A 23,931-nucleotide genomic window follows, 5' to 3' on the forward strand; every position below is an offset into this window, starting at 1 on the left:
CCTCACCGTGCGCTCTGGTCCTCCTCTGCGCGCTCTTGGGTTTCGCCTCGGAGAAACTGCGGCGGAGCTCTGGATCGCCAAAACTTCACCAAATTAGTTTAGAGGTGTCGGGCTTGGGGCCGCAGTTGTTTTTTGTCTGGGGTTGGGGTGCCGTGGTTTAGTTGTTCTTTCACAGTTTAATCATGGAGACTCTCAGAAGTCTCCTCGCGCTGCTGTGCGTTTTCATGGCTGGAGCGCAACCACAGCAGGAACAACGGCGCAGGGTTGCTGGTAAGTTTGCTGAAAACATCTGGTGCTTTCCAAGCAGATGCTCTAGTGCGATTCTTTTGCACTTGAAGCTTGAAGTGTGTTTATTTTGTCGAATGCAATGAAGTCGTGTGTTTGCTGTATTTTGGTTACATGCCCGAAATCTGACTGAAAAGCCCCACAGCAGCAATGCACTAACAACCAAGATGATAGAATCCTAGTCCGCTGTGAGCAGGCCCTCTTTCGGTGCTGTCGTTTTACCTAATGGGCATGTGAGGAGTTGGTGGTAAAGCAGACTGATATGTGATGTCAGAGTAGCCGAGAACCTCAGGCCGGCTCCCCCACCGAGGTGCCAGGAGTCATAGGACAGGTGTTTGTGCAAACAGCCACGTTATAGATGCAGACAGTCTGCTGAGGTTTCCTACCTGTATGATATGATCAGCAAATGAGATGATCTAATGTTGCTTATTATAATGACCTGTAGGCCTCTGGTGCTGAAGTAAATGACTTCTGCTGGTTTCACCAGTCTTGAAGCTGATTGTTAACACGTTTAGAGAAACCTAAGCAGCTAGAAATCACATTAGGTGGATCATTTTTTCTTCTTCATTTTTTAAAAATCGTGGGATTATATTTGCTGATCACAGTCATTGATTGTCTGCTTTGTGAACAGAGTGTCCTGTTGACCTGTTCTTCGTCCTGGATACATCTGAGAGTGTTGCCCTCAGAAGGACACCGGATTCCTTTTATATTGACCAGATCAAAAATTTCGCCAAGGACTTCATAGATCAACTCAAAGACATGTAAGAAACACACACACACAAATTATCTTCAGTTCTGGAGGAAATTTTCAGGTACCAGCAAGGAGCACTGTACAGCGTACTCGGATACACTGTGGGCGTGGCTACAGGTGCAGAGCCCTTTTGACCCACCACACCCACTACTTACAGTGGCTGTAGTTGGGGAAATGTAACACAGTAACTTTTTGAACACCTGAGCTTAGATTTTTTTTTAATTAAATGAAAGAACTCTGCCAATTACTTATATATGAAATATAGTGGGATGAAAGTGTGAAGCAGAATGAAAAAGAAATACTTAAGGAAAGCCCTCTGACTATGACTGTGACTGAATCTGCCTAGTTCTGGTCCACCCCTGCCTGTCTGTACCATGTTTGATTTTAATACCGTTGCTTATCCAGGCGCCACCAGTGTGACCGAATCCTGACATGGAACTCAGGAGCGCTGCACTACAGTGACGAAGTCAAACTGGTGAAGGAGCTGAGTGACATGAATACCGAACGCAATGCCCTGAAGACGGCCATCGACAACATCGCGTACATCGGCAAGGGCACGTACACCGACTGTGCCATCAAGAGGGGCCTCGCTGAGCTGCTCATTGGGTAATAACAGCACGCGCATAGTTTCACCCTGAAATAATAAAGACGCTGACAACATTTCTGAATGTGTTTGCGTACGTGTGTACCTGCTTGCAGGGGTTCCCATTACCATGAGAACAAGTATCTGGTGGTGGTGACTGATGGACATCCTATTACTGGTTACAAAGAGCCATGTGGAGGTGTGCAGGAGGCTGCTAACGAAGCCAAGCTACACGGGGTCAAAGTGTTCGCTGTTGCCATCTCACCTGACCAGGAGGTACAACGCATACACACACACACACACACACACACACACACACACACACACACACACACACACACACACACACACACACACACACACACACAGAGATCATTTTTTAAACTTTGCACAAATGAAGGCGTGCATTGCTCAAATACATTTTCCAGCCCTTAAGCCAAACTGTAACCCCCAAACACTACATTGTTGGGGGGTTAAAGTTTGGCCTTTCATTTTCACTAATTAGCTATTATCAGTTCATTCTGACTTCGGAGTTTGATATTTAAATAAGTTTCAGGCTTTTTTTCATAGGTTTATACTTACATAACCATGTGTACATGATAAAGGTTATTTGATGTCTGATGAAGACATCTGTTCTAGTGTTTTTAAATTGTGAAATATAAGGGATAAGTCTTACTTGTGATTATAAACCAAATCCTGTCTGCAAATGCATTAAGACAGAAATGTCATACTAAGAAGATGTTTTTCTTTGGATGATCTGGTCAGCTCAGCTTTCTGATGCCATGTGAAGCTAAAGAGCGTAGTCCACTTTTTCCACTTTTTCTCATACTCTATATGGTATGGAGTGTTAGCTAAGGCAGCTCTTGGCTCTGCTGGATGTCAGTAAAAGCTGAAACTTCTAATATGGTTATCTCAGGCTCATGGCTCTAGTTGTAAGCACAGAAGCTCCGCCCACCTGTTTCTGTTTGTGAGCAACAGCCAATAAGAAACTGAAGAAAATAAAATTCTGGAAAAACAAATTATTATCTTTCCAAATGTTTTTGATTCCATCATGGCTTGTTTAGATTAAACAGATATACAGATTAAACTCTGCATGCACTGTATTGAAAATGCTTTTTTTAATGTGTTCTGTTCACAGTCAGTTAAAAACAAGTATTATTAATCTTAATACCATGTTATGCAAGGAGTCTCTGCGTGGTGGATTTCACAATTTTCCTCTACCGGCTAATGTCAGGAAGAACATGTTGGCAGATGTTAATCTTAATCATTCGGATACTAGTGTGGCCAGAAGGGAAAATCGGTGCTTCTTTCCGGCTTGTAGATAAAGATGTTTGTGTTTGATTTACAGGAAGCCAGGCTGTCTCTCATTGCCACAGACCGCAACTACAGACAGAACTTCACTGCTGCAGATGACCTCAGAACCAGCAAGATGGCAACCATTGAAACCATCATTAACATGATCGTACGTCTCTTCTCTTCTCTTCTCTTCTCTTCTCTTCTCTTCTCTTCTCTTCTCTGAACATTTAAACATTTGGATTTCAAACTAACTCCTGGTTTATCTCTTCTTTCCAGACAAACGAGACAAAGGATGTGGTATGTCCAATTATTTATTTATTTTTTTTATTTAGATAAAGTTAACTTCACTGATTGCTGCATGCTTTGCTGCAGAAGCCGGCCTGGGTTTTCTCATGTTTGGGGCTGAGAAGGCTGGCTAGAAAATAAATGTCACCAATAATGTTCAGCTCTTGTTTGTTCAAACAAATTTTTGACTCAGTAAATATTAAGCACTCTGCTTTTAAGGAAACAGCCTAACATCTTATTTGTATCTGATGAGCTCTGCTGATTCATTTTGAGTCAAACTGCAGTGTTTAAAAACCAGGGTTCTCTGCTGCACTCTTTTTTTTTTTATATATATAGCACCAATTTATAACAACAGTTGCCTCAAGGTCCTTGAGGCAAGTGAACTTAGTTACTTGCTACGGAGCTGTTTAGTGCAATAAAAAAACAAACAAATAAAGTTTGGATGTTTGGATGCCTATAGTATCTTAACTGAGATGTAAACTTCACTAAACAACTTCACTAAACAGGAAACTAGGAGAGGTCACTGAGGACACACACACTAGATGCTACAGTCACCACATCCAAAAGCTAAGCTGAGATTGCTGCGATTATTTCTGCATCACCATTAAAACTATAATAACTGCTTTTGTTTTTACTGCTGTGTATGTGAGAGGTTCAGGTGACACCAGAAAACATAGTTTTTTGTATTTCCAGTGCGATGGCACCCGGCTAACAGCATGTCTTACTTTGATTTGAGCATAAAAAATATCCAATATTCTGTACAGCCATAGATGCAGAGACACACTTTTCATTTTTTAAGATCTTTTGTTCTTTTTTTCCAGTGTTGCTCGTTTGACTGCGTTGTAAGTACTTTTTTTAATTTTATAAGTCACAAGCATGATTTCTCTTTGGGCTATATTTTTGGAGCTAACTTTTGTTTTGCCTACAGGCTCCTGGAGGGGACAAAGGACCAGATGGAGACTCTGGTTCTAAGGTGGGATATCTGTTGGGAATATTGAGAGATGTAGTTATGTACAGATCTCCAACCGTCCCATTCAAACCTTGTTGACTAACCTCCATCCTCCCCTTCTCTCTACAGGGAGAAAGAGGTAGACCAGGGATGCCAGGAGAGAAGGGAGATATTGGTGATGTGGTAGGTGGCTTCCTCCAATAATAAGCATAAAAAGGATGCGGCATCCAACACTTGGCACACCTGCTGAAAAACTGTCTGTTTTTCCCATTTCTTTCTTACAGGGCAGGATTGGCGACCCTGGTCCTGTCGGTTACAGTGGAATGAAGGTACAGTGCACTTAATAAAACATGCTGATAGACTGCAAAAACACTATTACACCAGTGGAGCTGGGATCTAAGGGAGCCTTTGTGATATTTTGAAGCAAAGTATTTATTTGGTTTTCAAATTGTCTTCACTATTAATTAAACTAGAAGGATAGTCCTGCTCCAAGTACATTAAGTTTGAGTTCTCAAGAGGAGGCTGTCTGGTAACTCTGAGTATGTGTATGTTTGTCTAGTCATGAACGCTGACCCCCAGTCAGTTTTCCCACCTTATCATTCTCCTGAGTCCCCATACTGTGTAATAATAATGACTTATGTGTTTCTGTTTCTAGGGAGACCGTGGCCCGAGAGGAGACAAGGTACTGTCAGATACCCCAAAATATATATTTTAATAAGATTCAGTTCTGTGCTTTAATATTCTCGAGCGACTGACTCTGTGTTTGTGTGTTTTCTGCAGGGTGAAAGAGGACACAAAGGCTACAAGGTGAGCTAACATTGACTTCTTGTCTTCAGAGAGAGAGGCCGTTGTACCGGCAGTTGCCCTTATGGTTTCCTGTCACTTTTATTCTTTCTATCCTTTCCATCTGTTCCATCTTCTCAGGGAGACAAAGGTCAAAGGGGAAAGGATGGAATCGATGGACGCAAGGTGAGTAAAGTCCGGCCGTCTGATGCGTCCATCTTTCTCCTCTCAGATGTATCCGTTTTTTAGATGTTTTTGTGTGTTTTCCCCTTTAGGGTGAACCTGGTTTCCCTGGACTTGCTGGCTGTAAAGGCTCTCCTGGACAAGACGTGAGTTTAAATATATACATTGAACCTGTTATGACCTTTAATCGAGCACCATTAACACTCAGCCAAGTGCAAATGGGAGCTAATCATGAGATCCATGATACTAATTAGAAAAGTTGCAAATGTGCAATCAGATGTGTAGACATTGGGACAAACAGAGTTTATGTTTTGTCTTAATTACACTCTTGAACACTTTAACACACCCTCAGATAAGCCAATGCTGTTGTCAGCGTCTTTGTTTACAGATTAGCCGTTAGCTATTGTGTGCATGCCTAGGAATGTCGCTCTCTTTCTTTTTATTTGGTCCAAACACTAATTCTGCCCAGTATCTCCTGAAGCCAGCAGACCGAGAGCATGTGCTCTTTAATCTTTGACTTAGTTTACATTCTTTTCTGTCAGACTGTTTGGATGAGTCCATATAGCTGTACTGTAAACATAAACACACATACATGAGCTTACAAGTACGGCAGCCTCCAAGATAGAGTGTTTACCTCAGCTGCTTATGATCATGCATTGAAACTGTCTCTGTGTTGTGTGTTTCCAGGGCTCGCAGGGAGAGTCTGGACCAAAGGGAGACCCTGGCTCTTATGGAATTAAAGGAGAAAAAGTAAGAGAGAAGAAGTTCTGGGTGCTGGAATTTTGTGTGGCCTTTAACGCCCTGTATTAAGGTGCTGTGTGCTCATTCCAGGGAGATCGCGGGAGGGACGGCGAACCAGGACGACCTGGAAACTATGGACCATTGGGCCCAAAGGTGAGTCAGCGTACAGAGAAACACAGAAACGACGAGAGATGACAAAGCAGGAACTTTGATACAGAATTAACCACGTGTGTCGTGACAGGGTGATCCAGGCCCTCGTGGTCCTGACGGGGACAAAGGAGAGCGCGGCGATGATGTAAGCGATAAAGCTGGATAAAACAAAAAAAAAATGAAGTTCATGACTTTCACTGTAGCTTCTATAACTTTCTGCTATGTTTGCATTTCAGGGATTACCAGGGGATGATGGACCTCCGGGCGAGAAAGTAAATATATTGACTTTAAAATGGTGTTTTTGTGTGTGACAGCTACCAAAATGCACGTTACCATCTTGAAAATCTCTTGTAGGGGCTACCTGGAGAGAAGGGGGAGCAAGGTTCCCGTGGAAACCGAGGCCCAAGAGGAGAACCGGTAAGTGCTGATAAAGTTTAGCCCCAGTCCCTCAGGGGCCTTCCCCAGTTCAGCATCTTCTCCTCAGAAATTCATGGGAAATTCAGTTTGGCACATGTATAGTGAGTCCACTGTAACCACACTGACCTTAATGGAGCAGTTTTTATGTAATTCCTCATGTACTCCCACTGAGCTGACTGTTTTTTAAAGCCTGGCTCTGTCTGCGTTCCTTGTCTTTTGTTACTGTCTTGAATGCCTTTAGTCTAATTTATACATTTGTTCTTTTCCTTGCCAGGGGGATCCAGGACCCCGCGGAGAACAAGGGAGGGAGGGCACAACTGGCCGCAACGGGGCCCCCGTAAGACAGAAACACTCACTCAAATACGAGCACACATGCATGCATTCAAACGGGCACGAGCAGGAGCTGTGAGCGGCCCTGCTTACAATGCTGCGTGGTGTAGCATGGCACAGCCCCAACTATAAACCACTCGCTCTTTCTCTGGAATTATCCTTTTTTTCCCATTAGTAGGAACATGTTAGTGGGTGCACGTGCACATGTGAGCACTTGTGCGTGCATATTTCATGTTAAGTGGGAATAAACTGGGCAGGTTTTCCAGAAGTAAGACCTGGCTGTTGCGCCACTCCTCCCACTCCACCCTGCTTTTACCCCCCCACACACACACACTCCCCCACTCCCCTCCTCTTATTCTCCGTTTTACTCCTCCTCCTGGGAACATCAACAGTCACTCTTTCCCCTCTGACTAAGTTCTTCTCTCTGTCCTCTCAAGCCAAAGCCTCACCATGGTTTTTCTTAATAAGGCACCAGGCAGTGTAATAATAATAATACGTTACAAGCATCAGCCATGGCAACCTCCGTGATGTCAGAGCGTTCAATGGCTCTTTTGTGCTTCTGACTGTGCTACTTTCCTCGTCAGTGAACACTAAGGAAATGATTAGTATGGAAAACATAGAATAACGGACAACTGGAATAACTGCATAGCATTACTCTACAGGAGTTGCAGTTTGAGGGGATAGGTTAATTGGATAATCCAAATTGTCACTAGGTATGAATGTGTGAGTGAATGTGAGCGTGAATGGTTGTCTGTCCCTGTGTGTTGGCCCTGTGACAGACTGGCGACCTGTCCAGGGTGTACCCCGCCTCTCGCCCTATGACAGCTGGGATAGGCTCCAGCGCCCCCCGCGACCCTGGAAAGGATAAGCGGAAGCGAATGGATGGATGGATGGATGGACGGAGTGTTTAACAGTATTTTTTGTGTGTTAACTAGAATATAAAGAAGCGCTGTGGTGTCTTTGTCTTATTTGCTGTCATATCCAGAATCACACTCGGTTCCACGGTTTAGCGTCACTCAACTGCTCTGTTCACTTCAAGAACAAGCAAAGTAGATGACATCAGTGCTGTGCAGAGCTGGGCTCACCTGTTTGAAGCTGGGGCCCTCTAATAACACTTTCTATTATAAATTATGGTTCAAATGCAGTGCACAAGGTTTTGCAAAAGGATTTTTATTCTCGTTGTTGTGCAAAACTAGGCAAAACACACATGGAGATGGCATTAGTGATCTTTATTAATGCAATGCCCATTGTAGCTTTAAAACCAAAAGACTAGGCGATAAAGGCCATCGAGTTTTTCATAAAAAACTGTGAGCTTCTTCTCATATTTAACTCACTGAACTTACTCCACAGAGGTCTGTTTTGACAGTCCAAACTTAAACGTCGTATACAGTGTTTCAGATTGCTCCAGATCATCGGAGATGCTACCAGATCTTAGCAGTGACTTTTAATTGTTTCACAACATCCTATTGAATAATGTTACAATGCCGGGATCATAATTTCTTTTCTCACTGCTCTCCGGGCGATTATCTGCTCACGTTTACACAGCGATGGGAAGAGTTGAGTAAATTGTGAAACTTTTCCTCAGGCAAAGACTGAGAAATGGGAACTGTAGTTGTTAAATGGTGACACTGTAAAACTTTATTTTTTAAAAATCCCCCTTTTTGTTATGTACAGTAAAAGTGTTTTAACAGTTTGTCATTAATGTTGTTGTTTTCCAGGGTGAAGCTGGCAAGCCCGGGCCTCCCGGGTACAGAGGAGATGAAGGCCCAGCCGGACCAGAAGTGAGTCCAACAAAACAAATGTACAGGTTGTAATGAAAGTGCAGGAGTGTTTGAAGACTCTGGGAGTTTGTTGTTCTCCATGAGCGTGAGGCTCCTAAATGAACTGCCCTTTATCTGCCAAAGTTAAAACTGTAATTTTACACGAGAGACTTTTTTGGTCTGCCTTTTTGTTTAAAGTTGACGAAAGTTAGAAACAAACAGGGACTGTCTCATACTTTCATGTCATTTACAAAGTACTAGTAAAGATTTGACATTGTGTTTTCAGGTAGCAAAGGCTAAAGCACTACAAACCTGCTGATTTAGCTTTAAATCCATAAAAATTTTGTGAGTCAGCTTTGTTTTCATTTGTCATGTCTGTTGGAACTCTTTAAAACTATTTCTAAAGTGGTTTGATGCTCGTTATCACACAGTCTGGTCAATCAGCTTGCCAGAATCTCTGACAGATTGCAGATACTGGTGGTTACACAATTAAGCCTGTGAAGTGTCAGTAAAACAGATCAGTACTCAGTATTACTGTCAGTAAAACAAATGCTGCATTTTTGTTTGTGTTTCTTTTCTAATGAATCAAATTTGGTTTTAGAGCTCACTGAATCACATGATTATTTATTGAATCATCACAAGAGGCTGCCATTTACTTTCTGATTTAGAATTTGAACTTCCGTCTGATCCCACTGACGTGATCAGGGAAAGGTTTTTTTAGGTGTTTTTCAGGTGAAATTTCAAGAAATAGAACTGGTTCACAGTCTTGGTCCACACATTAACTCAAAGACACACACTCAGTATCTGTCAGCGATATCCAAATGTTTTCATGTTGTATTTCATGTGTTTCTAATCTCATCATTCCTTTCCTCTCTCAGGGACCCAAAGGGCAGAGAGGAATCAAAGGAGCTCCAGGAGACAGAGGCCCTATGGGAGAGAGGGTGAGTGAGAGAGGGGGAGACAGATGTGTGCTATCAATCATAACTCCGGTCGTGTGTGTGTGCAGAAGGATCTGTAAGTGTCTCTCTTTCTTCATTTCAGGGAGAGGATGGTGCTCCAGGAAATGGCACAGAAGGTTGTCATGGTTTCCAGGTAGGTAGTTAGTGCATCTCATACGTGGAGCAGCTTTCTCGCTGTAACCATGTATATTTTTTAAGCTTATGTGGTTTTATTTTTTAGGGTTACCCTGGGCCCCGTGGAGACCCCGGTGAGCCGGTAGGTTCTTTTTAGCCCTTTTATCATCATTATCATTTAATCATTTGTCTTTGCCAGTGCTCCCCTGTAACTGTTTATATCTGCTGTGCATTTATCAGGGCGGCCGGGGGACTCCTGGACCCAAAGGAGATGATGGCGAGCCCGGAGATCCAGGCCCCGATGTAAGTCCAACTCTGACTTCTTTTTCCTTTTTGAGTTGCTACTCGCTCTTGATCTCATTTTATCTTTCCTCCATTCCTTTCTTGGCACAGAGAGCTGACAGGATATGAGTCACACGGCTACTATTTTAGACATATTTTCATATTTCTTTCTTCATTTGGTGTCTTTTTAACACGTCTCATACTACAAAGTGACTTTTTTGTCTTCTTCTTTTCATTATTTTTTTCTTCTGTACTCTAGAAATATTTTGCTGCTCTTGTTTTTTTGTCTTTCTCCCACACTTTCCTCCTGTTCAGCAGCTGGAAATGCTTTCTTAAGTACTTTTGAACACATTGGGGATGAGGGCTTTGAGCTGATGCAGCTGTGTATATGTCGTTGTCAAGGCTACCAGGAAGTGAGCAGAGACGATGAGGGGACTGCATTACTTTTTTTCTGGTGTGTGTGTGGGTGTGTGTGTGTGTGTGTGTGAGATTGTTCGTGTCCGATGAGCGTGCGGTGCTGTAACCCCTGGTTCAACTTGGCCATGTTTACGTTTAAATAATTTCATTTCCATGGTTTCAAGTTTCATGGCATAAAAGTTTCTATCCATACATCAGTGCACCCTGACCTTTTCCTGCTTAGCAGTCACACTCTGTGAGCTGTGGATTTACAGTGCCAGATCAGTTTACCACTCATCAAAAGCTTTCTGTTACTGCAGCCAGAGCAGGATAAGATGCCATACAATTCACCCAGTCACCCAATATTTTATTTTTAAAAAAGTGGCAGCAACCTACGGAAATTTCTAGAAATTGCCTGGTATACAAAGTGGCACTGTATGATCTGCTAAAGAACAGCAATTCCAAATTGTAAGCATTTTGATAGGTATTTTTAATCCGAGGGGAGACTATAAAAGACTCAATAGGAAGCAAGCAAAAAAGAAGCAAAGAGGGAAAGCTGATCAAGCTAAATGGCTAAACAGTTAGCATATTTGCTTGGTATTATAGTAATGTATACATTCACTCTGACAGCAGAGTAATGGGCATATTCTGTTAAGTGAATACATGAGGCAACCCAACGTATCTGGTTAGCTTAGCATAAAGCATGAAGACTAGCGTAACTCAACTCAATAATACTTGTTTGAGATATGCAAAAAGTTCAACAAGAGCTCAAATTGTATAGTTTTTAGGGGCTGACCTGGCACATAGGTCAGCATTCTGCACAAAAGACAGATTAGCTTTTAGAAGTGCTGGTGGGTGCATGCTGTCATTGTAAACCACTGAAAACACACAGGAATTAGTTTAGCAGAATTGGTGCTAAGCTAACCTGTTGTTGCCTGCAGCCTTGTATTTGGAAGTGACAGTGGTGACTGTTCTCTCATCTAGGTTTGCAAAACAAGTCCGGTTAGTTACCAAAATGATGTACCACACCACACCCTGTATTAGTCCATGACAAAATCGTAGACTAAAAAAAAACATAGTTAACATAATTAGATGCCATTTTTTTTGTAAATCTCAGTGAACAGAAAGAAGTTATTATGTTCCACTCATTCTCAGAGGCATGCATGCATTTCTGTTTTCTTCTTATGTCTTTCTCCCTAGACAGTGACTTTCTTGTTTCCACAAATTCTCAGCTGTTCACAAAAAACTTTTTTTGTTGGATGGTGGAAGGCTGTGAACGGCGTGGCTTTCCCACCTATTTAAAGTTGTGGCTAACATACTTTTAAGATCATATCCTGCAAAAGGTATGACAAACAGTCACATCTGGATGTGATCGCTAAATATGACGCCATAAAATCAAGCCTATGATTTGTCTGGCTGTTTGTGTAACTGTGGATTATGTACTTCATGTTCATTAGATCCTAGCATTTGAAGTTGAGCAGTAATTGGAATCACATGCATTGTGCGCACATGTATGCTGAGATATGTGTGTGTGTGTGTGTGTGTGTGTGTGCGTGCGTGTAGGTGTGTGTTCCATTTTTTATGCAGTCGTTTAAACAAAGAGAGTAAATACACTTTTATCCAAAATGAGCCCTTTAAAACACACAAGCACCCTCTTTAAAACAGTCTCTGCTCTTCTCGTGTGTTTGAAAGATTTTTTTTTTTTTAATCGTCTTTTATTTTGGTATCTGCTTTCAGCTTTGGATTATTGTGAAATTCTTTTCAGCTGCCTGCTGTCATTCTCAAATTTTTAAGTGTGTAAAAGTATCTGTGGGAACATAGAATTCAAAGATGTGATCATTGTCCTAAATCAATTTGTTTAGCTCTCTGTGCTTCTGCAGGCTGGCCCACAATCTCACAGCGATCAGCTGTGGGTCAGGGTGCAGCAGCTGCAGGGGCTTTGGCTCCTTTATCCCGCTGCATAGTTAGGTAGCTGGCCCTGATGAGACACGGCACAGCACTTCAGTGGATTTCTCCAAGATCAGGCAACAAACTCGTGCTTACAATTTCTGAAACTGTGTGGAGCAGGCAGGAATGCACTGTCTTTGTATCTTTGTGTACACAAAAATAAATGACGGTGCCCCACTTTCTCCTCCTCCTCCACTTCCATGATATAAACTACCACACTCAGAGACAAAACTCTTCTCAAGTTTTACATTTATTACTTATTTCCATAGTCAAGCACAGAGTCATATAAAAGCAAACAAATGAACACACACACACTAATCAGGATGTTTTGCAGTCAGGTAATCGCTTATACATTATAAAGGTTTTAGTTGGACTCTGGATCTAAAAAGTGTGTGCCACTGCAGCTGTTTCCAGTTTGGACAAAACTATGAGCTCATGACAAAAGCTGTGGTTGTTGTTTAGCAGTGCTTTGCCACACAGCATTGCACGTTCATTGTGATTAGTGTGTAAATCAACTTAGTTTCTTCAAATAGCTTTTCATCCTGTAATTTGAAAAGATTTACAATAATTTATTTCAGAAGAGAAAAACAAAACAAAGGTGTGACCCTTTCTTTTAATCTCCATTCATTTTCTTTTTTTTTCTTTTTTCTTTTTTTTTGACAGAATGACGAACCAGGGCGTCCAGGACCAAAAGGGGCCAAAGGTCACAGAGGGCCTGAGGGCAAGCCGGTAAGAATGACACTGAGTGTGCACGTATGTTCGTGGTGAATGAATGTGTAAAACATAGATTCATGGGCAATGCCGACATGAATATTTTTTCTGTTCTTGTTATATGTACACTTGATTAGTTAATTCATTAAAACATTAATTCTTCATAATAGGAAAGAAATACCGACTCAGCAGGCTTTTAAGAAACTGAGCTAACAAGAGCACAGCTAGCTGTCAACTCTGTCCATTTCCATGTTTCAGACAGATACCACTACACCAAACCACATGCTATGAAAAAAAATCATTCCTATGTTTCCTTAAACTGGCAAGAAGTTTGTGGTGTTGCTTCATGTGAAGATATAAACAAAGTTTAATCTAAATATGACATGAATCTAAATGATAGCACGTTCTCTGAGAGAAACCATTACACAGGACACGTTCACGTTCTCCCTGCTTTATGTCTTCTTCTCCCGTTCCGTTTTCTGTCTTGTGTCTCTGTGCATATTTTGTATGAAAAGTTCACGTCATGTGCTCCGAGTGCTGTTTCTCCTCTACAATTAACAGCTGTCTCTCTCCCTCTCTCTCTCTTTCCCTGTCTTTCTCATTCTCTAATGTGTGTTTGCTAGTCTGGTGTCTTTTACGCAGAAACGAGTGCTCTTAAACAGCTTAATGTCGGCTAAAACATAACAGATGGTTTTCCTGCAGCCGAGTGAAAAAAAAAAAAACCTCCCAAAATTCTGTGGCAGTGAACTTTTGGACGTTTCAGATGTTGTTGCAGAACGACAGTGGCGAGCACGAAATGTGTGGGCGTGGATTGTGGGTTCAGTTATGGTGAAAACCTGGTGTACAGTCAGAGGAGTAACGTCTTTTTCAAAGAAGCCCTCCATATTTTTTAATTCCAACTAAAACACAAAAACTTTCCTCTGTCATCTTGAAGCCAGACCAGATAGATTTTTGGACAGTTTGAAAAAGAAAAAAAAAAAAAACACAGACATTTTTCAGGAGGATGAATCACTCAAGTCTCCCTATCTCCTTTTCAGGGACCACCAGGGCCTCCCGGACCACCAGGAGCCGATGTGAGTATCAAGATAAAAATTGAATCAATCCATTTAATGTGAGCCTTCGCCCTCAATTTAGCCGTAGCATCAGAGTGCTAACACACTTAATTCCGCCTTGAGGCTGTGCAAGTTTTGCATCTGCAACTGATACTGTATGTTCAGTCCAAAGCCACACAGCCAATTTCCTGAACGCAAAACCCCATAGCCGCTCACTGACTTCTAAGTAAAATATCACGTAGTCATGTTTTCATTTTCTTCTCCTTTGGAGCAGCTCAAAAGCAGTCAGGGAGCTGGCTGTGTGTCATGTTTGAATGTTATGTAATGTGATGTAAGTCTGTGGCCATACTGTAATGTATCCTCCGCTTCTCTCTTCAGGAATGTGAAATTCTGGATATCATCATGAAGCTCTGCTGTAAGTTCAAGACTTAAATTTTTTCATGCTTGAACTCCCACTCACAGAAATTAAATTCTTTATGTTAAAGGTTTCTCTGTCATATATGTGTATATATCTATATATATCTATATATATACAGTTACAGTGGTGAGTGCGAATATTGAACATTGCAGATGTGTAATGAGGTCAGCATATGTACAAGTAATCCCTGTGAGCCAAAAGTTAAGACCTCAGAATGTCAGTTTCAGACTTTTGGTTTTGTATGATGTCATAAACAGGGGATCTCCTTAATGTGGTCATCTCGGGCAAATAGCTCTGACTAAGAGAACAGAAGACCTGCTGTTCAAAGCTTCTGTTTGTCAGGATCACCCAGTCAGAAAAAAGGATGGCTTAAAGTCTACACTAACTAAAAACACATGTGTAGTCTGTTCGATTAAAATGAACATCATCCATTTAAATCTGATTTTTAAAAAGTCTCAGTGCAGTCTGGGTAGTGATGTTGAACAGTCTTGGACTTTACATTGAGATAAACAGGGAGTTATTCTGTTTATCCTTTTCAATTTGAACCTGATTGTATTGTAACTGAGGAGGAAACCATACTGAGTATCACTCAAACTGGACATCCATACCCAGCACTAATTTGCCTTGAGAGACCCATCCCAGCATAGGCTCTAAACCCCTCCACCATGATAAGGTGATGTTTTAAAGAGGGGAATTTAGAAACCTACTGTGAAGAAAAGAAAATTGAGGAACTTAGCCGTCAGTGGGGTTCAGTGTCATGTAGACTGGGCAACTTTCTCGAGTGGAGGGCTGTCTTGGTTGATACACCTCTGCAAAGCTGCATGGAACTCGATGATAGTGCCTCTGGTTTGTCAAACTGGGGTGATGTTTCTTCTTTTTAAGAAGGGGAAAACAAGGTTGTGGTCCAACTTAAGCAGAATCAGCACACCTCAGCTCCCTGGGATGTTCTTGGTCAGGGTGCTGTTGGGAGAGTCTGTCCATTGGTCGAACCTCAGATCCAGGAGGAATAATTTGATTTTCATTCTGGTTGTTGAACACATGACCAACTCCTTTTCCTCTCAAGGATACCACACGTGTTTTGTGGACCTGGATAAGATATCCCTCAGCGTGTCCTCTGGGATTGCTTTAGTAGTATGAGGTGTCTGGCCTGCTGTCATGGGCCATTCTGTGCCTATACAACCTCAGTAACAGCTTGGTTTGCATTGCCAGCACTAGGTAAGACCCAGCAGGGTTGCACACAGATTTTAGTTATAAATTTTAATGACAGGGAATTTTTAGGCATTGTCAAGCAGAGGAGGATTTCTGGTTTCGTGGCCTCGGGATCACCTCTGCTTTTGCAGTTTATAACCCAGTGTGAAACTGCAGGAATGAGAATTAGCATCTCCAAGCCTGAGGCCATGGTTCTCAGCTGGAAAAGGGTAGAGTGCTCATTCCAGGTCACAAAGGAGTTGCTGCTCAGCTATCTCAGGGAAATGGACAGATGGATTGGTGTAGCATCAGGAGTGGTGCAGAGTGCTGCCACTGCATAATTGCTTAGGCTACTGCAAAGATGAGGCAGTCCAAATCTCTGCTTAGACTGTTGACCCTGTGTCCCAGACCCTGAAAAGTGTTGGAAAATGAATGAAAGGATGTTGCTCCACTAACAGTGTTTAAAGAAATCAACATCTACTGCTGTAATATAGTCCTCTACCACGATTCCTTTTTTAAAATCCAAATAAACTTTGTGTTCAAACAGTTAGACATGGTCCACAAACATCTGTTTATGCACATCTGCTGGCCATCATAGGTCTGCATCTGAAATATTCTTAAGAGCTTGAAAAAAAGAACACAACTGGACTTAGAGACGCTTCTTCATCTCTAAAAACGAAAGGTGGAGAGTCTCAGGTATTTAACCTCTACTGGGTGTTGTCGCCTTTGGAAATGATCCTGAGAGTTGTTGTTCTGCTACTTGACCTGCTACTGACTATTGGTTAATGCCATCAGCGGGGTTTAAGACCGAAACTACTGTGAGACCCTGCCCTCCTCTGTCATGTGACCTATTGATGTCACTTGAGGTGAGGTGAGTGGGGGTTGAAGCAACGGGGAAGGGATCTCAAGACAGTGGCTACAATATAGCAATGGACACAGGTGGCCTCCTTTACTGGTTTTACAAACCATCTGTCTACTCGGTCCAAAATATGAACATTGTCATTGTCCTTTAAGTACAAGTGTACACCTGAGGGTTGTGCTGTGGAATGATGAGAGGTGAAACGTTTTCACAAACTAAAGAAGTTAAGACAAGCTCTTAAGACTACCATGACCTGGATGATTGACAGACATCTGACATATTGGTCTTAGCTGGAGGTCGCTGGACACTTATGAACTGCTGAGCTGATTGAACTGGCAGGTTGTCATCTTCCTATGTGAACAGGGTCATGACCAAACGTTTGCTTTCAGAGGTTGTAAGTCTTGAATGTATTGGATGGTTTTGTGCCTAGCATGAGAGGATTTTATATTTACCATTGTTGACTTGAAGTCCAAAGCCATTGTTCATAACCAGCTGCGCCATTGGCATATTCATTCCATCAATGCAGCAAAAGTATCATAAGAGAAGTGCTCAAAACACAGCCACAGTCCTTTCGGAAAGTGCCACAAGCATTTTCCTGCTCATTTCTCTGTTTCTTCACAACAGGAAAGATTTTAAGGCTAATATCGCTTCCCTTGTTTCCTTTCAACTGGAAATGAAAGCCAGATGCAGAGCAGTGTGACACAGAAACTTGTAATGATAGCGTTTGAGTTTAGATCACCAGAGGAAAAGTAACAGCAGCTTTCCTTGGGTCATAATATGGAGTAAACATTGAGGATTCTTTTCACTTTTTTCACAGAATATTTCAGGTATTTTAAGCCAGTGCTTTACTAGAAGATGGCATTTATTGCATTTTGAGAGCTGCAAGTTTTTAGTTGAAAAAAAGAACAGCTAAAACTGAACCAAAGCAAAGCTGATCTTACACAGTCTTAAAATACAAATATGGTGCAGGAACTTGGTGTAATAGGGCCACTTTAAACAGTTGGCCTTCTTTAGCTCAGTGCTAGGCTAACCCTAATGAAAACCAAAGCAGGTTGTATTATGCTACATCTATCTCTGCATTTCATTAACTTTGATTTGTGTTTTTTCCCCATGCTCTTCTAATCACCCCCAGCTTGTTGTGGTGAGTTTGGAGTCATTGCCTATATTGTTCTCCACTGTCTGTGGCTACTTTGACGATTAGCCTTTATGAAATTATTCATGTGTGTGTCTCCAGAGTGTAAGTGTGCACCAGTGGACCTGGCGTTCATCGTGGACAGCTCAGAAAGTATTGGTTCTACAAACTTTGCTCTTGCCAAAGACTTTATCATCACAGTCATTGACAGGCTGATAAAAGACCAGCAAGTCAAGGTAACATCCTCCTTTAATTTATCCTCTGTTTTGACATTTGACAGCATTGCATTTCATATTCTTCACCTTTTTCCTAACCTCTGCCACCATCTGTCAGCCACATGTTTGACCTTTGTGGGTTTTGTTGTTTATTTAAAATCATTTCAAGAATGGTGCTAAAGCTGTTTTTCAGAGATGTTACGAAATGCTCGCCTCGAGAACAAACCTCAAAATAGAAAAGTGTGAATGAAAGATATTCTCTTGGGTTTGGAACATGCTTTTATGTCTCTCCAGTGACTCTCCTCTCCCAGTTTGGTTGCAATTAGTCAGGATGGGTGGGACACAGAAATGTTGACAGAGGAAAACACACACAGACCAAAACACACAGTCACCATGCAATGCTTTGGGGTTGTTTTTTTCTTTCCAGTTTGCTGTCGACGAGTCCACAGTGAGTGTTGTCCAGTACAGTGGCTCGAAAGCCCAAGAATATGTCAGACTAACCTCAAGCCTCACCGAATTCAAACAGTGAGTTCACACACGCGTGCGGCAGGAGTCTCTCGCTTTCTTTGTTCTTTATAAATATACTTTAAGAATTTTGCAGTGCAGTAAAAACTGGGATAAGGGTAGCATTGCAGATGTTTACTTTGATCACACAAACATTATGCAGGAGCAGGTAATGGATATAGGTACTGATTTTTCAATAACTGGACATGAACATGGACAGTTTCCTGTATAACTTAAAGTAGATTTCTAACTAACAAGGCTGCTCATTCTCTTTCTCTTGATAATATTTTCTTTAAAGTTATAAGACATTTTGGGGTCAACTTGAAAGAAATGGATGCAAACTATAATGGTATATTTAGAATCCCCGTATACCAGGATCATTCCCTAAATGCTGCCAATACAAACAAAAGTAGTGGATATTTAAGTAATTTTTAAAATTTTAAAGATAAAAGTTAGAAAGTTTGACCTTGAAGAACAGGTCAGAGGTCCAAAGTAACGTCCCCTGTATGCCTTTATGATGCTCTCAATACAAACAATGGCAATAATGGACAATGAGGGACGGTTCTATCCTAAAAAACAGCACTATAGATCTGATCAGAAGTAGGTCTGTCGCTGTTAAGTTAAATACAGTCTAAGTGGTAATCACTTATCTGGAAACAGAAATAACTGTTTAAATGTATAAAATAAAAGAACCTTTGAATACAGGATGTTGTATGTTTTGTCTTATGTTTTGATGTTCAGCATGTTTTCTTTGTGTGCGTGTGTGTGTAGGGCAGTGAGAGACCTGAAGTGGCTAGCTGAGGCCACGTACACAGGTGAGGCCCTGGATTATGCTTTGAACGAAACAATCAAGCTGATGAGGAACACGAACAAAGTCGTTCTCGTTCTCACTGATGGACGCTCTGATACTGAGAGAGACGAGACCCCCCTCGACATACTCTGTGGTAAAGGCCTCCTGGCAAGTGTGACACACTTTGAAACACACACTGTAGAAGGTTGAATCACATCCTTGTACAGGCAAACCTAAAACATCCCTTGCTTCTCTAGGTCGGTGGTTTAGGAGTAAAGGACTACGCAGGCCGTGAGCCCAACCAAGAGCAGCTGCACAGCGTGGCGTGTATGAGTGACTCCAAACCAGGCTTTTCCATCGTGCTGGATAACTTTGCTGAACTTCTCGACGACAATTTCCTGCAGAACCTTACAAACAGAATCTGTAAAGGTACAGCACAGCTCCACATATTTAAATAGCCTATGAATGCACTGCTTATCTAGTTATTAGTGTTGTTTTAGCAACACCGTATTTACGATATATGCCGATATCCAGGCGTCTGTGTCAGTCACAGTGATGGAGAAACATTAAAGACGTCTTTGTAGTAACAAAACAACATGCCAGTATCTGATCTTGCAGTTATTTAACCAGCTGGAAACAGTCATTTGGAAATAAATGGACTTATCTTGTGCTTTCTGTTACAGAGAAGAAATGCCCAGACTACAGATGCCCCAGTAAGTCTGTTATTCTTTTCCAATACACAGTTACACGGGGTTGTATTATGTTTGTACTACTTTACTGGGTTTGACAATGTGTTAGGTCGCTCATTCAAAAATCAACTGTTCAACGCTATTTTTGTATAGGACCCTACATGCAAGTTAGTGCACCAAAGTGCTTCACAGCTGACAATAAGACATAATAAGGAGGAATAAATACATTATATAATAAATGAATATGCAACAGACAAGAAATAAATCTAAATTTGAAATGGCCTGTAGGTAAGATGTGAGTAAGTTAAATAAAGCTTAACTCAATTTAAAAACAGATCTTAAAATATTACATTAAAAATGTAAAAAGAAATTAAACAAAAATAAAATAGTAATAAAAATAAACAGTTGAAGATATAGTTCAACTATAGTTTTTTGTTTTTTTTTTTAAATAGAAATTAAAAAATAAAATAAAGTATGCAACATCTGTAGGACATGAGGGAAAACACATGCTGAAAAGATTGGATTTAAATATGAGCCCTGACATTCAGATCAGAGTCAGCCCTCCTACTATGTTTTGGGCTTAGTGGCCAGAGGAAATTCCCTTTTACGATCAGTTTCTGTCTCTAAGCTTTAGGCTAAAATTTAATTTTAGTTACTTATCTGCCTCGCAAGCGGCCTTTTTTATATTATTTTAACGATTGTTTGAAAAAAATACATCTCAACACAGTCACGTTATGCAGTGAACGAGAGTTGAAAAAGACCCAAGACCAACAATAAATTAGAATCTGGATGTTAAATACATCATAAATAAATGCAGTATTTCTCTCTGCTGTGTTGGAAATCTCTGACCAGATGTGTTGTGTGTATTATTTCTGCTTATATTGCAGTCTATTTTCCTCAAAGTACCGATATTTTGGTGATGATGGACAGCTCGGCCAGCGTAGGCCAGAAGAACTTTGAAATAAGCAAAACCTTTGTCCAACACTTGGCTGATCGCTTCCTGAACGCAAACCAGTCGCTCGGCGCCCGCATTAGAGTGGGTGTGGGCCAGTATAGTCGGAATGTTCGCTTGGACGCGCCGCTGAATGTCAATCTGACGGTGTTGTCTAATCAAATCAAAGAAGCTACTTTCCAAAACGATGGCACCAGCGTGACCCAGGCCTTGGAGTTTGCAATCAGGACTTTAGCCTCCCGCGGCGATGGATCAGGAGGCAGTAAGAAGCTGGTGCTCTTCTCTGACGGGAGGTCTCAGGGCGTCACCCAGCCTGTCCTGGAGAAGCGTGTTCGCGAGGTGGCGGATGCTGGTATTGAGCTCTTTGTCATCTCATCTGGCACCCAGGTCAACGAGGCCAACCTGCGCACTCTGGTGAGCAGAGGGCGACAGGACAACCTCACATACGCTCAGCGCCATCTGTTCCGTCTCCCAGACTACCCATCTCTGCTCCGTGGGGTCTTTTACCAAACCGTCTCCCGCAGGGTGTCCATGCCCTGAATGGGGGTACACCATAAAACAGGACTAATACGCTTTACATTTTTAGTCCAATGATTATCCAGTCTCACTCATTTACAGTACACTGTGTTTAAAAAAGAAAAGAAAGAAATGTCGTAAAACGACTAATGATTGTGTGGCAGAAAAAAATGTAAATTTCTTCAAAAAATTACCCAGAAAACTGTTTGGTTTTTTTTACCCCAACTTGATCCTCCAAGGCGGACCATCTTAGGCTGTGTACAAACCCCCGTGCCTTCGCTGGGATCATAACCAAATGAAGGTATTTGACCTAAACCACCCACTTTTAGAACTTTTGAGACTGTGCACTATAAATTTCTGCCTTGGAGGTAAAGTTCAGGGTAAAAAAGTGCCAAATAAATGAGTAACTCTGGTCCTAGAGAGCCATCAGTATTAGCCCGTGTCTATTTCTAGCTTTCATCTGCAGTAGGCTGATTTCTACTCAGGTATCCCTGTATCACTGTCAGCTCTGACTTCAGCTAATCACCGACGATTTAAACAAGGCTCTTTGAAACAGCACTTTCTTGTCTCTCCAGGACCAGACCTCCTGCCCTTTCAAGGATTGTGTTTAAAGTCTAATCCAGATTCTTTTTTCTTATTTTCATTATAGTACTAGCCACTCTTTCAAGTGGTGTTAGATCTGTTGTGTGACAGTAACGCAAAATGAAGTGACCAATCACAGCTGTGAACTGAAAACATACTTATTTTTAACTCCACCTCCATGATCTTTAAGCGTTAACTTGGTCTACAATTGGAGAAAACTCACACTGTTCATTATGTCAAAGTTATATTAAATCACCAAAACAGGATGTGACATCAGATAGGCTTATGTAGAAAGCCTGCTTCACTAGAACTCCACAGCTGGACCTTACCTGTGTGGTTCTGTCTGTGAGTATGTGTGAACCCTCTCTGTGTGTGGACATCATTTACATGTAAGTGTGTGTTTTACACAGAGCCTCGGGTCGTTGTTCCATAAACAGCTGTGCTATGGTCGCTGGTTCAAATAATAGAGTAATGACAAAAACCTGTTCTTTATTGTCTGTGCAGCAGAAAAGCCTCAGTTTCACACAAACACACGCTTACACACATACATTGGTTCAGTGACCTTGGAATCTGCCATGGCGGAAACCTTGAAAATAAACATGGCACTTCTCACACCTACTCACACAGAAAAATACACACACCTTTTTAGATGCCCTTAAGTGGAAGTTCAAAGTTGTTGTTATCTTCATTGGCTCAGAGTCACTGAGCTGTTGTTATTATCTGTGGTGCTACTAGTTTCAGTGTATCAGCCTCTACCCTTTTTGTTAAAGAAGATATTTTTACCGTGGAGATGCACAGCCGCAGTAGTTTCATAAGAGCTCCTTCAATAAAGGTTGCTGCACCTAAGTGTCTGTGATTGTTTTTGTCCAGTATACACACACACATGCACACACTCGCAAAGCTAGTTTACAAAGATCCATTCACATATGTTCATGTACCTCTACTGACAATTCTTTGGTTCAGATTAAAACATTGAGGAGAAAAAAATCATTTTTACATCTCTCAGGTAGTGTTAGAAAACAATGCATACATTTTCATTGCTATGCAGATGATACTCAATCATATTTATCTGTGAAGCCAGCAATTAGTTAAACTACAGACATCTAAACTACAGAAGTCTTCAATACACGAATGACTGAATTTCCTGACTGAATTTCTCTTCACCTAGACTCCAACAAATTGAGGTTATTGTAATCAACCCTAAAAATCTTAGAAGCGTAGTTTCTACTCTGGATGGCATTACCTCGATGTCCGCTAACAGTGTGAGGAATCTTGGAGTCATTTTTGAAAAACTAGTCCATGCATTTGTTACTCGTAGGCTAAAATACTGTGATTCTTTATTGTCAGGCTGTTTTCAAAGTTCCCTGGAAAGTCTTCTGTTGATCCAAAATGCATATTTCTCCCATAGTTTCTCACCATTTGCTCCCCGCTAAATCCAGAATCAAATTTAAAATCCTTCTCATATACAAGTTCTTGAATAATGAGACCCCATCATATCTTAAAGATCCCATAGTGCCTTATTATCCCAACTGAGCACTTTGTTCTCAGACTGCTGGCTTACTTGTGGTTACTATGGTATTTAAAAGTAGAATGAGAGGCAGAGCCTGCAGCTTTCAGGCCTGTGGAACCAATTCCTGATTTGGATTCAGAAGACAGACACCCTCACTACTTTTAAGATTAGGCTTAGAGCTTTCTTTTTTTAATATGTACAGGGAGTGCAGAATTATTAGGCAAATGAGTATTTTGTCCACATCATCCTCTTCATGCATGTTGTCTTACTCCAAGCTGTATAGGCTCGAAAGCCTACTACCAATTAAGCATATTAGGTGATGTGCATCTCTGTAATGAGAAGGGGTGTGGTCTAATGACATCAACACCCTATATCAGGTGTGCATAATTATTAGGCAACTTCCTTTCCTTTGGCAAAATGGGTCAAAAGAAGGATTTGACAGGCTCAGAAAAGTCAAAAATAGTGAGATATCTTGCAGAGGGATGCAGCAGTCTTAAAATTGCAAAGCTTCTGAAGCGTGATCATCGAACAATCAAGCGTTTCATTCAAAATAGTCAACAGGGTCGCAAGAAGCGTGTGGAAAAACCAAGGCGCAAAATAAC

General features: G+C 41.4%; 1 protein-coding gene across 1 annotated transcript; it reads left to right on the top strand.

The window, feature by feature from the left end:
- On the top strand, positions 1–22,665 carry col6a1 (collagen, type VI, alpha 1). Its single transcript, XM_031756040.2, has 35 exons — positions 1–270; positions 917–1,046; positions 1,442–1,642; positions 1,736–1,895; positions 2,968–3,081; positions 3,192–3,212; positions 4,022–4,042; positions 4,129–4,173; positions 4,279–4,332; positions 4,434–4,478; positions 4,805–4,831; positions 4,930–4,956; positions 5,074–5,118; positions 5,208–5,261; positions 5,803–5,865; positions 5,947–6,009; positions 6,098–6,151; positions 6,243–6,278; positions 6,361–6,423; positions 6,698–6,760; positions 8,472–8,534; positions 9,392–9,454; positions 9,555–9,605; positions 9,693–9,728; positions 9,827–9,889; positions 12,875–12,940; positions 13,960–13,995; positions 14,353–14,389; positions 17,572–17,580; positions 17,674–17,807; positions 18,214–18,311; positions 19,062–19,248; positions 19,338–19,509; positions 19,764–19,793; positions 20,657–22,665. The coding sequence occupies exons 1-35, from the start codon at positions 183–185 to the stop codon at positions 21,259–21,261; spliced, it is 3,024 nt and encodes a 1,007-aa protein (XP_031611900.1). The 5' UTR covers positions 1–182; the 3' UTR covers positions 21,262–22,665.
- The last annotated feature ends 1,266 nt before the right edge of the window (positions 22,666–23,931 follow it).

Source organism: Oreochromis aureus, linkage group 18 (genome assembly GCF_013358895.1).
Source record: "Oreochromis aureus strain Israel breed Guangdong linkage group 18, ZZ_aureus, whole genome shotgun sequence".
In the NCBI taxonomy this organism is placed as follows: domain Eukaryota; kingdom Metazoa; phylum Chordata; class Actinopteri; order Cichliformes; family Cichlidae; genus Oreochromis; species Oreochromis aureus.